We start from the raw sequence: 12,944 nt of genomic DNA, 5'->3' as shown, positions 1-12,944 counted from the left end.
TCAGTGTTAAATACTAGTTATTTGGTATTGAAACTCCTATTAATAGAACTTACTCAGGTGCCCTCTGTCTTGCAGCTATGGAAACTCTGCTCTGAAAACTGAGACAGAGATGTTTGAGAAATATTACAATAAACTGGAATTCAGGGATCAGCGACCTCTACGAATATCAGAAATGAAGACGGCGGGAACAGAATTTGCACAGGTACACAAGAATTATGTTATTTTAAGAATCTAAGATCTAAGAATTATCTTCTTCTGTTTGTTCCTTTAGATGCAAATGGTATTTGTGCATCTGCCTTTGGTGTGCTCTCTTTGGCCAAGCGGTATATGACTCCCCCCCCCACCTCACCGCCCCCCATTCCCGTTCTTCTTTTGATTCTTCCTTCCCCTTCAAGGTTTCTCTTTCAAGTGACTGTGAAGGGCATCACATTCAATTTACAGTAGATTGACTTTCCCAGAATATCTTAGCTTATTTGAAATAATTCCCTTAAGTTGGGGAACTCCAATGTTTACCAGGCTCAGTCACATAAAGAGGTGGAGGGGCTGGATGTGCACTGGAGAATTCTACGAGGACCAGCCAGGTGGCCTGATGTTGCCAGAATGGTTGATTTTTCAAAAGAAGCTGGAAATCTAGATTATTTTGGTGGAATATCCTGATTTTCAAATGTGGATAATTTTTTTTTTTAATTTAAAACTGTGTGTAAGTCTATTCTTTGAGGGCCAAACAATCCCATCTTGAGGCCCATGCATTCCTGGGACACCTGCTTGTGACCTCTGGTTGAAATGCATAGGAAATCTAAAATTTTTGTCCATTTATTTGTTTTTGCTGAGCAGTGTGCCCCGGATGCAGCTTCTCTTCTGCGTTCAGTTCACAAAGCACTGGGCTCTGGGCCTCCCCTGAAACTGACTTTGTTTTTCTTGAGGTATAGTTGCGAATCAGGCATAGATCCAAATCCCGCGTAGGTGAGGACCATATGAAAAGCCTCAGTGTCGACCAGAAGTGCGAGCTTGTACAGAAGGAACTGGAAGACACGAAGGATGAAATCAGGCACCTCAGGGCAAATGCCGAACGGGACCTGCAGTATCATGAGGTACACCTTTCTCCCTACAGGCTATCCTACCTGGCCCCGCACTTCCGCCTCATCAAGAAGTCCCTATGGTATGTGCCTATAATTGGTGATACTTTGAAAGAAACCCAAGTAGAGTAAGACAAGTTGAGGGCCTACCTTTAAGGAACTTACCACCTCCTTGAGGAGCCAACAGATTTTAGACTTTTTTAACTGGAAAATTTCAAAAATATACAAATGCAGAGAGCCCAGCACAGTGAACCCCTATGTACTCAACACCCACATGCGGCAGCTATTTACAGATGGCGACTCCTGTTCCCTCCACCACCCTGCCAACTTCCCCCTCATCCTAGGCCAGTGGGATTTAAGGGAGTGAATTCTAGACAGACCGTTTATCTGTAAATATTTCAGTACACGTCTCTAAGAGATGGATTCTTTTTAAAACCACAACCATAATAATCATACATGCCCTTAAAATTTGTAATAATTTCTTAATAATACAAGGGTTTGAGGTTTAAGTCAGTGAGTGGGTTGCAAAGTCCCTACGTCACCCTCCAGATGCAGCATGCATCACCATGGTCCACGGCTGGTAGGAGACCATCACGGTCCGTTTCCCTTCAGAGAAGAAAACATCACTGTTAATGCGGTTGCCCACGGGATGAAGCTGTTGCCTTGTACTTGAGAGCCATGTTGTATGAAAAATAAATATTAACTGTTCTATTTCTAAATTTTCCTGTTTCTAAATGTGGGCACACACAGAATCACACTCACTGTCTCAAGAGGGACAGATCAGTGGACTCGTGTCTCCACTGATGGAACCGTCTGTACTGCATAAACCTACGGCTCCTTCCCTCTCTCCCTCCCCCCAATCCCCTCCCCCCACTTTCCTTCTCTCTCTTTCCAAATGTGCTTTGTTGAAATCTAGCACTTTAAAGGAGCTCAGGATGTGGTAGCATTGTCCGCACATGTTAGATCGTGTGATGTAGCTATCACAGCGTGGGCTAAAATGGTCACAGAAAACTTGTTGAGGAGGTGGAGCTGGACATAGGACTTGGCATGGCCTTGGAAAATGATAGCATTGCTTTGAGGAACAGGAAAAGAAGGGCCCCCTACGTCAGGAGAATGACATGAGCAAGGAAGTGAAGGTGGGAATGAGTGTGGCAGGTTCTTGACATTGAGGGGCCTGGTATGATTAGAGAAGAGGGTGCTCTGGGGGCTGTATTAGGAAATCAGGTTGAGTAGGGCGGTGAGACCTTGAGAGTCAGAGTTTATCTTTGATGTCTTAGAAAGCAGGACCCCAATGAGGATGACTAAGCAGGGGATCAACATGTTGAAAATGGCATTCATGGTAGATTGATGTTCTAGCATGTGAAGACGATGGGGAGGGAAGCGGTTGGGGCCAGAGTATCTCCCCGGAGGGAAGACATTCTTGCTTCTTGGTGCCCCATGAAAAAGCCTAAACAAGGATGATTTGCTCTGCAGCTGAGATAAAGTCCTGTTTTATCCTTTCAAATAATGTGTGTGTTTTTGTGTTTTCTATTTAAAGACAATCTCGGTTGTAGCAAAATTTACACATACAGCTAAACTAAAAGAAGCACATTTGAAAACATAGACAATCTTACCACGGAAGGGTCATTATTGTAGACACGTGTATTTATTTATCTCCTAGAGTTTTTCGATTATTTTCTATGCATATATGAAGTTCTTTATGAAAGGTATCATATTACTTTTTAAGCTATATTTTTACTTCAAATATCTTTCCATGTCAACATATGAATTCATTTATAACATCTTTTTTCAAATGAAAGAAGTACACAGTAAGAGTGTTTCTTTGTCTCTCCACTAATCCATCTCTCCTGATGTGATTGTAGTTAATGTTTTGGTGTGTAAACTTCCAGATTATATCATATCATATCATATCATATTTTTATGTCATATCATATATTATATTATCAATGTTATAAATTTAATAGATAAATAATATTTCAGATATGGAAATACATATTTATAGAGATATCTGAGGCCCTGTTTTTCTTTGTTGCCCCCTTATTATGGATATTTTAACTTTTTTGAGGCATATTTTTACATAACAACGTTCATATAGTCAAATTGGTATCTTAAGGATATCTTTCTAAGACTAAGAGGAAACACTGTGTATTGGAACACAAAGAGGCCTAAGAATTTAGGTTTTCTTAGAGGGATATAGCCTAGAGAATTTTTGAAAACTGTTCTCTCTTTGTGCTGACTCCCCAAGGCTATCATTGAAGAAGCTGATATTCGATGTACTGAAGTTGAGAGAGCAAGGCATGAGTTTGAAAAAGACATCCTAAAAACCATATCCAAGAAGAAAGGGAGCATTTTGGCCACCAGGAAAGTGATGGAGTACATTGATGACATGAACCGCCGGAGGGTGAGTTGGCATGAGCTTAGAGCTTATAGGGAGAAGAGACTCATAGAAGGCTGACGTAAAAGCCATCACGGGAGGCAGTCCCATTCCATTTGGTCTATTATAAACGTCGCTCACACATACAGATTTTTTGCATTCCCCAAAGTGTGTGTACATCTTGAAATGCAAGTTTATCAAGGCTAAAGTCAATCAGGCAGGATGAATATTAACAGTATCTCAGATCGATGAATTCTTTTTTTTATTGTTGCCATTTGTTTCAAGATCTGATAGTTTTCTTGAGAAAGGCGCGAGCCTATCTAGTCAGGTGACTGCATGGGACAGGTACATCTCCAGCTCTTTGCGTTCCATTCTTATAAGAATGAGACATAAAACGCTCTTTCACTTCCAAAGATTTTGTAGCATATCAAGCTTTGGATCCTGGAGCTAGGTAAGCTTACTAACCCTAATGTGTTATAAGTAATACAAATTTTGTGAACTACCGAGAGACTAAAAGACCAAAGAATCATAACATCATTTTGTCAAGAAAGGCCCCTATACCCAACTTATCTTGAATTGAAAAGCAATAGAAAATTTGCATGGAGCAGACCCAGCTTTCTCTGTGTCTTGGTCATAAGTGAAATGCTATTGCAACATCAGCTTGGGCAGATGTAAAAAGACCTAAATACATGACTGACTATTAGGTCTCAAGATTTGGTGTGTAGCCGCAGACTTACCAACTTTTCAAACCAACAGGGAAGAAGAAAAGAAATGGATAAAAATTTGCTTTTATTTTTTTAGGAAAATATAAAGGATAAATTACGTTTGAAAAATGTTTCTCTCAAAGTCCAGAGGAAAAAGATGCTTTTACAATTGAGGCAGGTATGTGGCCTTTTCTTTCTTTTTTTAAGGTTCCTTTGGTAGTTAGAAAAATGTCCCCCCAAAGATCTCTGTGTCCTAATTCCCGGAATCTGAATATGTTATCTCGCACAGCAAAAGGATTTTGCAGATGTGACTAAGTCTAGGATCTTGAGATTATCTTGGGTTGTCTGAGTGGGTCCAATGTAATCACAAGCAAGGGTCCTTAGAAGATAGAGGCAGGAGAGTGAGAATAAATGGAGATGTGATAAGAGAAGCAGCGATCGGGGCGATGTGCTTTTCAGACAGAGGATGGGGCCATGAACAAAGGCAGCCTCTAGAAGCTAGCAAAGGCAAGGAAACAGACTCTCCACTAGAGCCTCCCGATGAAAGGCAGCCCTGCCAACACCTTGGTTTTAGCCCAAAGAACCACTGGGGCCTCTCACCTTATGAGCTGTCACAGAATAGATTTGTGTTGTTTTCAGCCACTGAGTCTGTGGTCATTTGTTACAGCAGCCATAGAAAACTAATACAGTTACTGTGGCAGCAAAGCTGTAGACAGAGTTGGCTTGAATTTGAAAGACCCTCATGACATACTTGTTGAGCCTTTGGGGACATGTGATGTCAGTGGCATGGTAATAAAATGCTTTGGTGAATCGTTGAACAGCTGACCCTAAAGGCTCCTGATGAAAGGCAGTAAGGCAGACATGGGACAGGTCTCCAGAGTGTGATTCTGTGGCTCCATCCTCTCCTAGCTCAATATTTCATTATGAACTTGAATATGGGCACTGGTGGCATGCACACCAGTGGTGGCCACTGAGAGTGACACAAAGTCGGGCAGGAGAATTAACATGTCCAGGGATATTGCTTGGTTGACTTGGGATCACAAAAGACTCAACAAGTTGGGACAGCTCTAACAACACAAAGTGACCAAGGACGAATGTAAAATCTTCCACTTTGATCCCCGGAATATCGGCACAGGTACCGGGTGGCTTAGCCATAGAGTACCTGATAAAGTCAGCTCAGCGGGAGGTGACGCTAAGGGCCTGGGCTGCACTCAGAGAACCACAGAGCCCCACCAAGAAAGGGGTGGTCTGGTGCCACTCTGTTCTTAATAGCCCGACCTGGAGCACTGTGTCCCACTGAGAGCTCCAGGCTTGATGGAATCAGCAACTAGAGTTCATGTAGGAGAGGGAGCCGGAGACAGGGGGAGCAGAAAGCATGGGGAAGGACTTCGGACTGATGGGCCCAAGGGGAGAGGGTGCAGGAGGGCCACGTCTGCTTCAAGTGCTTGGCCACCTCCAGGAGGAGAGGACACAACACTTGTGAAGGCCTGGAGGTGGAGCTAGGAGAGAGGTAGGGGTGTCAGCGAAGGAGATTCGAGTTCAGTGTGAGAAAGAATGTGGCCCCAGCCGAGCTGAGAGGAGCTGCCTCCAGATAGTGATGCCCTGGTCCTCCGGGCATCACGCAAGCTCAGGCATCCTGAAGAGGGGGTTTGAGTGTGAGATGAAGAGTCGATGGATGACCTTTAACCTAAATGCTCTCGCAAGCTCACAGACTAGCAGGGAGTGGTGATGCTGAGAAAAGGCAGGGATGCGTAGTGGCTCTGCAGAAGCAACAGCAGCAAGGACCGCGGAGCCACAGCCTCCAGAGGCTCAGTGGAGGAAGGCCCTCTGCTGCCAAAGACAAGTTGGGAGTGTTTGAGCTAGAGAATGGGTCATGCTGGAGCTTAAGGAAATTGGTGTGGACAGAAGATGCCTCCTAGGAGGTAGTACAGTGTGAGCAGAGTATGGGGAACAGTCCCGAGTTTGGCCACCACCTACCTACCACCAGGTGTAAGATGGCACAGACCTGGTGGGGCAGGTAAGGTGGGGCCAGGTCAGGGGGGAACCCGGTACACTAATACATCGCAGTGAAGAAACGCATGTGATCCAGGGCTGCTTGTCCTGGGTTTCCAGGTTAAAAACCACTTTTAAGTGGCCTACTCACTTCCTTCACAGCTTTGTTTAGGTGCCTCCCCCTGTGGGAAGATCCCTGACCCAGCCTTCTATCCTCCCCTGGCCTGGCTGAGGGGTTTCTGAGTGCCCTCTGCCCCTGCATGTCCCACTAACCCATATTGTGACCTGTCTGGGAACCCCTGTTGAGTATGTGCTCCTCCAGGCCAGGGAGTAACATACTTACTCAAATCTCTGTCCCAGAGCTCAGTACCCTGCCTGGCACCAAGAAGATACCCAATCCATGTTTGTTGAATGACTAAATGATGGCTGACTTCCAGGATCTCACCCAGAGTTGCAAGGTGGGAGCCATAAATTCACAAGCCACAACCTCACATCATTTCTTTCTTATTCCTGAGCTGTAGAAAGAAGAGGTAAGCGAAGCCCTCCACGATGTTGATTTTCAGCAGCTGAAGATCGAGAATGCTCAGTTTTTAGAGGCAATTGAAGCAAGGAATCAAGAATTGATCCAGCTAAAGCTGGCATCTGGAACCACCCGGCAAGTCCTCCATGCATACAAAGTAAGGTGCGCCCCGATGCCCAGGCCCCCGGGGCTCCCTGCCCCCACCTTTCCGGCCACAGTGAGGTTCCTGTGTACTAGTGCAGTTTCCCACCAGGACTTAGGGTGTCCCTCACTCTCCCCCAGATTCGTGAGTTCTCTTGACAAAGCCACGTCTCCTAAAATACTCCAAATGTTCCCACAGCCCTAGCTGCACACCAGAACCACCCTGAGAGCTTTTCCTTTTTTCTTAATTATTTTATTTTAGTTTTAGCTTTAGTTTTTTAGCTGAGCCTTCCTGCCACCTGTTGGCAGCTCAGCGGCAGCTCAGCTCGGGCCGGGACTTGAACCGCTATTGCTCAGAGCTTGCACTCTTGAGCGAGCTCTTAACCAACTGAGCCACTCAGTCAGCCCCTTTTCCTTTTTAAAAAGATATAAGGACACCCTAGTGCCCCCTGACAAATTGAATTAGGGGGTGGAGGGCCATTCGTCTTTTGTTTTAACTCCCCAGATGCTTTTTATGCTCTGTAAGTTTCAAGGAGCAGCCACATTTAGGGCCCTGTTTAGGCATATAATATGCACTGCCCTGCTTAAAACCCTGCAAAGGAAAAACCATCTTAGCTATAAATCAGAAAACTACTAAGTAATTCCTCATCCACACATAACCCATTTTACAGAAAATAGACACTATTAATAATTAATCAAAACTATAGTTACGAACAGGGCCTGTCCCAGCAGACACGGCTGTCTGGTCACCCTGCTAACAACCATTTAATGCAATGGTCAGCTAACTGTGGGCCAGCGTATCTCACCCACTGGCCTGTGAGCTCAGGATGGTTTTTACAGAAGAATATTTGCAACCAATTTGGTAGAGAACACTACCTTTGAAACCCAATTAAGCAAAATTGGCTTTTTCTCCCCCAGAAATTCCATTCTTCTCATTAGTAGACCTGTATTCCCAAATATTATACTTAATTATGATAGTTGCAATTTCATCAATAAAGCATTTGTGGAAATTTGTTTTTTCTCTTGTTAAGATAAGGAATCACAAAATATCCTCAGTTTTGCTTCTTGGCCTGCAAAGCTTAAAATATTTACTATCTGTCTGGCTTTTTACACAGCAAGGCTGCTGACCCCTGGCCTGGTGCCCAGGTGGCAGCAGTGGCTACGGGCTGAGGTGGCTCACTGGGGGACTTTATTTGGTCCACACAGTGTCATTTTAAAATGTGAATTTGAATGTGTTTAGTCTAGGCTAATGTTTGTCCAATATTTTCCTTTTACCAATAAAAAGCCTGAAGCCCAAAGGGGCAGAGTAATTGCCAGAGTCAAGCAGCACATTTGTGACGGAGCTGGGACTCCTGGTCCGGCGCGTGTCCCACTTAACCCACTCATCTTCCCCTGGCATAAAGCGTGTGCACAATATTGTGCTGGCATTCTGAAGTTCATGTGTCGTAAACACCCAACAGATCATCCACTTTGAGCTTATCGCATCAGCACTTAGCTTATCTGATCACTGTTGTTTCAAGATGAAGCCAAGCCTTGTGACTCCCAGGCCCTTGCTGGCTAGAGAGCTGGGCAGCACGAGGTTACATCACATTGGACCTTGATCTTATCCTGCAAAATCAACTGAATAACACTGGGCCTGTCTGATCTTGTGGGGAAAAGCCGGGGGCTTGGAGTGGAGCTACTGGTTTAGAAAATGAAACTGCCAGGTTGCAGGGCCTGAGCTCCTGAGGACAGGTCTAAACACACAGCATCAGTTGTTTGTGATACCTGAGTCGCAGCGACACAGGTTGCAGTGGGCGGAACGGGAGCCATTCCTCCCCGAATCCTGGGGGACATCATGCCTGCAGGCCAGTTGCAAATAATAGTAAGCAGAGAGTAGAGCCTGGGAGGAGACACAAGGGAGGGTTTGAGGGCGAAGTGGGCCCACTTCCTCCGTGTCTCAGTTCTCAGGTCTCCTGGGGGAAAGGAGGCAGAGCAACTGTGAGTTGTGGAGTCAGGCCTCACCTGGTTGAAGGGGGGACTCCACTGGGGACCCCAGGCACGAAGCTTCACCCACAGGAGGTGGGGTTTTGTGCCTCGCCACCAGAATGGAGTTTTGGCTGTTCTGTGCTCTGTGCCCCCAGCACCAAGGACAGTGCCTGGCCAAAGCAGGTGCTCGGCCACTGTTGTCAAATGAACTGCTAGCAATTCAGGTGTGTGTTTAGGGGATGGGAGGGTGGCAGGGACCACTTTCATAGGAATATCTAACACCCAAGTGTGAGGCCTTGTTAAAAAGTGCGAGGCCTTATTAAAAACATGTGGAATAACTTTCCTCTATTACCAAATGTACTGAGCACCTACGGCCGGCCAGGAACAGGGCTGAGCGCCTTTAGTCCAGCCACAAAGGAGACAGACATGGCCGCTTGTCTTCTGAGAGTTTTGTGACTGAGCCTCAGTCAAAGGGGCACCTTTTTCCTCCAACTTTCTGCCCACAAGCCCTGTGTGGTGGAGACTAGGATATGATAAGCGTGTGACTACAGCTGAGATGTGTCGCTTTTTAAAATGTATATGTTTATTTTATCTGAGAGCACTTAGTCAATATTGATTAACTGGGTGTTTAAAACTAAATGTATTGGGGTACCATTGGTTATTAGTGTTATATAATTTTCAGGTGTACAATATTATAATTCAACGCCTGTATACTCTATCGTGTTTCTAGTTTCCTTCTGTTACCATTGGACGCCCTTTACCCACTTTGCTCTCCCATGTCATTCTTAACTGACTATAAATGAGGGGTGCCTTGTGGTAGGTAGAATTCCAAGCTGTTCCCCAAGACTCCCCGCCCCTGGTGTATACACCCTGCCCAACCGCCAGGACTGTGGCTAGGATGGGCTCTGTCATTATTAGGTTCTGTTATATCATTAGATTATATTCTATGGCACAGTTAACCTTAAAACAGGGAAATTATCTGGGTGGGCCTGACCTAATCACACAATTCTGAAAGCAGACAGTTTTCTCCGGAAGAGGAAGTCAGGGATTTGAAGCATGAAGGACATTTGCTGGGTGATAAATTCTCCCTTGCTGGCTTGGAGATAGAGGGGGCCACGTGGAAGGGACCTGAGGGTGGCTTCAGGTTGCCAAGGGCCACCTCCTGCTGACAGCCAGAAAGAAAACAAGGACTTCAGTCTTATCACTTCAAGGAAATGCATTCTGCCCACAACCTGTGAGCTTGGAAAAGGACCCCAACCCCTAATGAGACCCATAGCTCTGGCCAACACCGTGATTTCAGGCCCATGGCACCTTCTCCGGGCAGAGGCTCCCACCACGCTGTGCCTGGGTTCCTGACCCATAGAAACCATGAGATAGCAAACGTGTGTTGCTTTAAGCCACAATATCTGTGGTAATATGTTACACAGCAAGAGAAAGCTAATGTACCTATTCAGAAGTAGCCGCCTCGAGTGACTGCCATCCTACTCAGAGTCACAAATAGCTCCCATCACACCTTCTCGAAGGCCCTGGGGACCACCCGAGCCTTGCCATCGCCCTGCGTTCCCATCTTTCCTGCCCTGTCTCTAAGTCGTGGGGCGAATGTCTGCCCTCTGCCCTCCTTTCCCCCGTCCTGAGCTGCTGGTCTGCAGTGAAGCCCTGCCTCCGCTTCCTCCCCGATGGGGACCCTGGGGCGTTGGCCCAGCACCTGCCTCCTTCCCAGCTCCTTTCAGCTCCTCCTGTCCAGGCTGTTTCTTTAGCTTGGAATGTTCTTTCCTTCTCTCTTACCTAGACCTACGTGACCTAAGCGTTCAGCTCCCGTTCTGGCATCCCTCCCTGCAGGGAAACCTTTCCAACCACTGTCCTCGCATTCTTAGAGGTTGACACAGGGGCAGTTTTACATTTCTTCTTGTATGTACTTCCTTCTAGACTGTGAGCCATCTTCTCGGTGGTAGGGCCCATGCTGTTTCGCTCACCAGTGCCTGGTGCAGGGTGGGTGGGTTCTCAGGGTCTGTTGAGCGAGCCCCCTCGAGTCACTGGCTCCTGTCCCTAGGCCCACTTCTCAGCCAAGCGTATCCCAGCTCCTGCAGGATGACTCTTCCCCACTGGGAGACAGAGGTCCACAGAGGGCCAATCTAAGAAGCAGCGGTCTGGGGTGGGGAGGGGGACTGGTGAATGGCGGCAGGGAAGCTGTAGGACTTCTGCAGAATTCCACCCACACCAGCAGGCCCAGCCCTGACAGGCACTGGAGATAGTGGTGGAGCCCGTGGGCCGTGAATTCCACTGTCTTATTTCGAATCCTGACTCCCTCCAGTGCCTCCGTGACCTTGGCAAATTGCTTCACCTCCCTAAGAGTCGGTTGCCTCTCCTGTAGAGCAGGGATGGCAGTAGCACCCACCTCCGGGGGAGTGTCTTTCGCTCTTCATCTGAGTGAGGTGGTGTTGGCAGCTGTTTGCCGAGAGCTCTCCGTGTGTCAGGCACTGCACCCAACGCTTTATCAGGTTTATCTCCCTTAAACCTCTCCACAACCCTACAAGGTGACCAGACCAAGTTTAGAGAGGTTCTGGAACTTGCCCAAAGTTTCTCTTAGTCAGTGGTGGGGCGGGCTTTGGGTTCCGGTGCCTGGCCACTCTGCAGGTGAGGACAAGATTCTCACCGTCCTCTCCTCCCCCACCCCCTAGACACCAGGATTCTGAAAAGCTGGGCAGCTGTGAGAAGGGTCGGCCCAGGTTCCTGCGTGATCCTGCTTTTCTCCTGCTTAATAAAGAGCCATCCATCCTTCGTATAGCTCTGAGCGATCGCCTTTGCTCAAGGCTTGTTATGTTGTTATATTTCAGACCAGGCTGCAACGAGCAATGGAAACATCCATCAACCTGGAAAAGGAGATCTTGCTGAGAAATGAGTTACTTGAAAAAATTGAAAGAGAAACCCTACAAGTAGAGGAGGTAGGAGAGGGGAAACATACTCTTTCTTGTGTTTGTCTCCTTCTGTCTACAAGGGCTAGCGTCAACGTCCACCAAGATCCAAGCCACCTTGACTTTTGTCTAGAAAAGCTTAGACCACAGAACCCGAAATAGCTCTGAGCCATCGAAGGAGGAAGTGGCACCTGGAGACTCATAGACCCGTAGTGTTCACTATTGAATGAAGTCCTAGAGACAGCTCATAAGATAGAAATCCTGCAAGTCCAAATAATCCTCAGGAATTCCTTAAACGACTCATAAAGTAAAAAATTTAAAGTGTTGTGAGTACAAACTTACAAAAAAATGTATAATGCATGTAATAGTGTAACTGATATGAGAAAAAGTACACACAGCAAACTATAGTGTTTATGTAAAGGAGAGAGCGAGAGCTCTTTAGACATGTAACTCTTACTCGGGACAGTGGATGCTCGGGTGGCAGGCCTGTGACCTCTGTCCTGTGACCTCTGTCCTGTGCCCACTCCAGGGCTTATGGTCACTGTGTGGCATCATCTGTGCTCCTGCCATCTGCATGGCAACTTAGCACTCTCATTATTTTGCTGAGCACAGAAAGTTGAATTTCCGCAAGTTAAATGCACCATCTAGGATGTGACTCAAAGAGGCCGTTTTGGGGAAGGTCAGGGATAAAGAGCGCTGGACCTGTAGTCAGAAGGCCTGGCGTCAGGTTTGGCGTTGCCAGTTTCTAGCCTTACACAAGCCTTTGAATTAGACAGGACTCAGTTTCCACATCAATGAAGCAACTGTCACAACTTTTGTGGTGATCAGATAGGAACGTGCATAGCAATTCTTTGTCAACAAAGCTTGTTAGTACAATTATTGTTATTGTCTTGAATGGGCCTGAAGTATCCCCAGCACTTCAGGTTTGTGTGGCCCCAAACCTGCCTACACTGGCCCCAAAGCCACAGGATTGTTATATCTGACTCAGTTTGGTCATGGCATCTGCATCATATCCTTGATGGAGAACCAACAGGCTTTGCAAAAGAGTGGGTTTCGGTTCAGGGCGGCAGGTAACAAAGTGAAAGCGAAGGTCTGTTTGCTCTCCCCATGAAGAATTTCTGGGGTCTGGCCGAGTGGCTCAGTTGGTTAAGAGCTCACGCAAGAGTGCAAGCTCTGAGCAACAGTGGTTCAATTCCCGGCCCAAGCTGAGTTGATGCTGAGCTGCCAACAGGTAGCAGGATGGCTCAGCTAAAAAAA

The 12,944-nt window shown here is 46.6% G+C and overlaps 1 protein-coding gene across 2 annotated transcripts in view; it reads left to right on the top strand.

The window, feature by feature from the left end:
- The first annotated feature begins 78 nt into the window (after positions 1-78).
- CFAP263 (cilia and flagella associated protein 263) overlaps positions 79-12,944 on the top strand; it is a 17,328-nt gene continuing 4,462 nt past the window's right edge. For both annotated transcript variants that reach the window (XM_019664459.1, XM_019664458.1), the window contains exons 1-6: positions 79-202; positions 930-1,091; positions 3,322-3,477; positions 4,252-4,332; positions 6,668-6,823; positions 11,610-11,717. In XM_019664459.1, coding sequence (XP_019520004.1) covers positions 110-202; positions 930-1,091; positions 3,322-3,477; positions 4,252-4,332; positions 6,668-6,823; positions 11,610-11,717 — 756 coding nt within the window. In that variant the 5' untranslated portion in view covers positions 79-109. The remainder of the gene's footprint in view (positions 203-929; positions 1,092-3,321; positions 3,478-4,251; positions 4,333-6,667; positions 6,824-11,609; positions 11,718-12,944) is intronic.

The sequence above is a fragment of the Hipposideros armiger genome, unplaced genomic scaffold (assembly GCF_001890085.2).
Source record: "Hipposideros armiger isolate ML-2016 unplaced genomic scaffold, ASM189008v1 scaffold_423, whole genome shotgun sequence".
In the NCBI taxonomy this organism is placed as follows: Eukaryota; Metazoa; Chordata; class Mammalia; order Chiroptera; family Hipposideridae; genus Hipposideros; species Hipposideros armiger.
The sequence above is the reverse complement of the archived record's forward strand: the minus strand, read 5'-3'. Positions and strand labels throughout refer to the sequence as shown.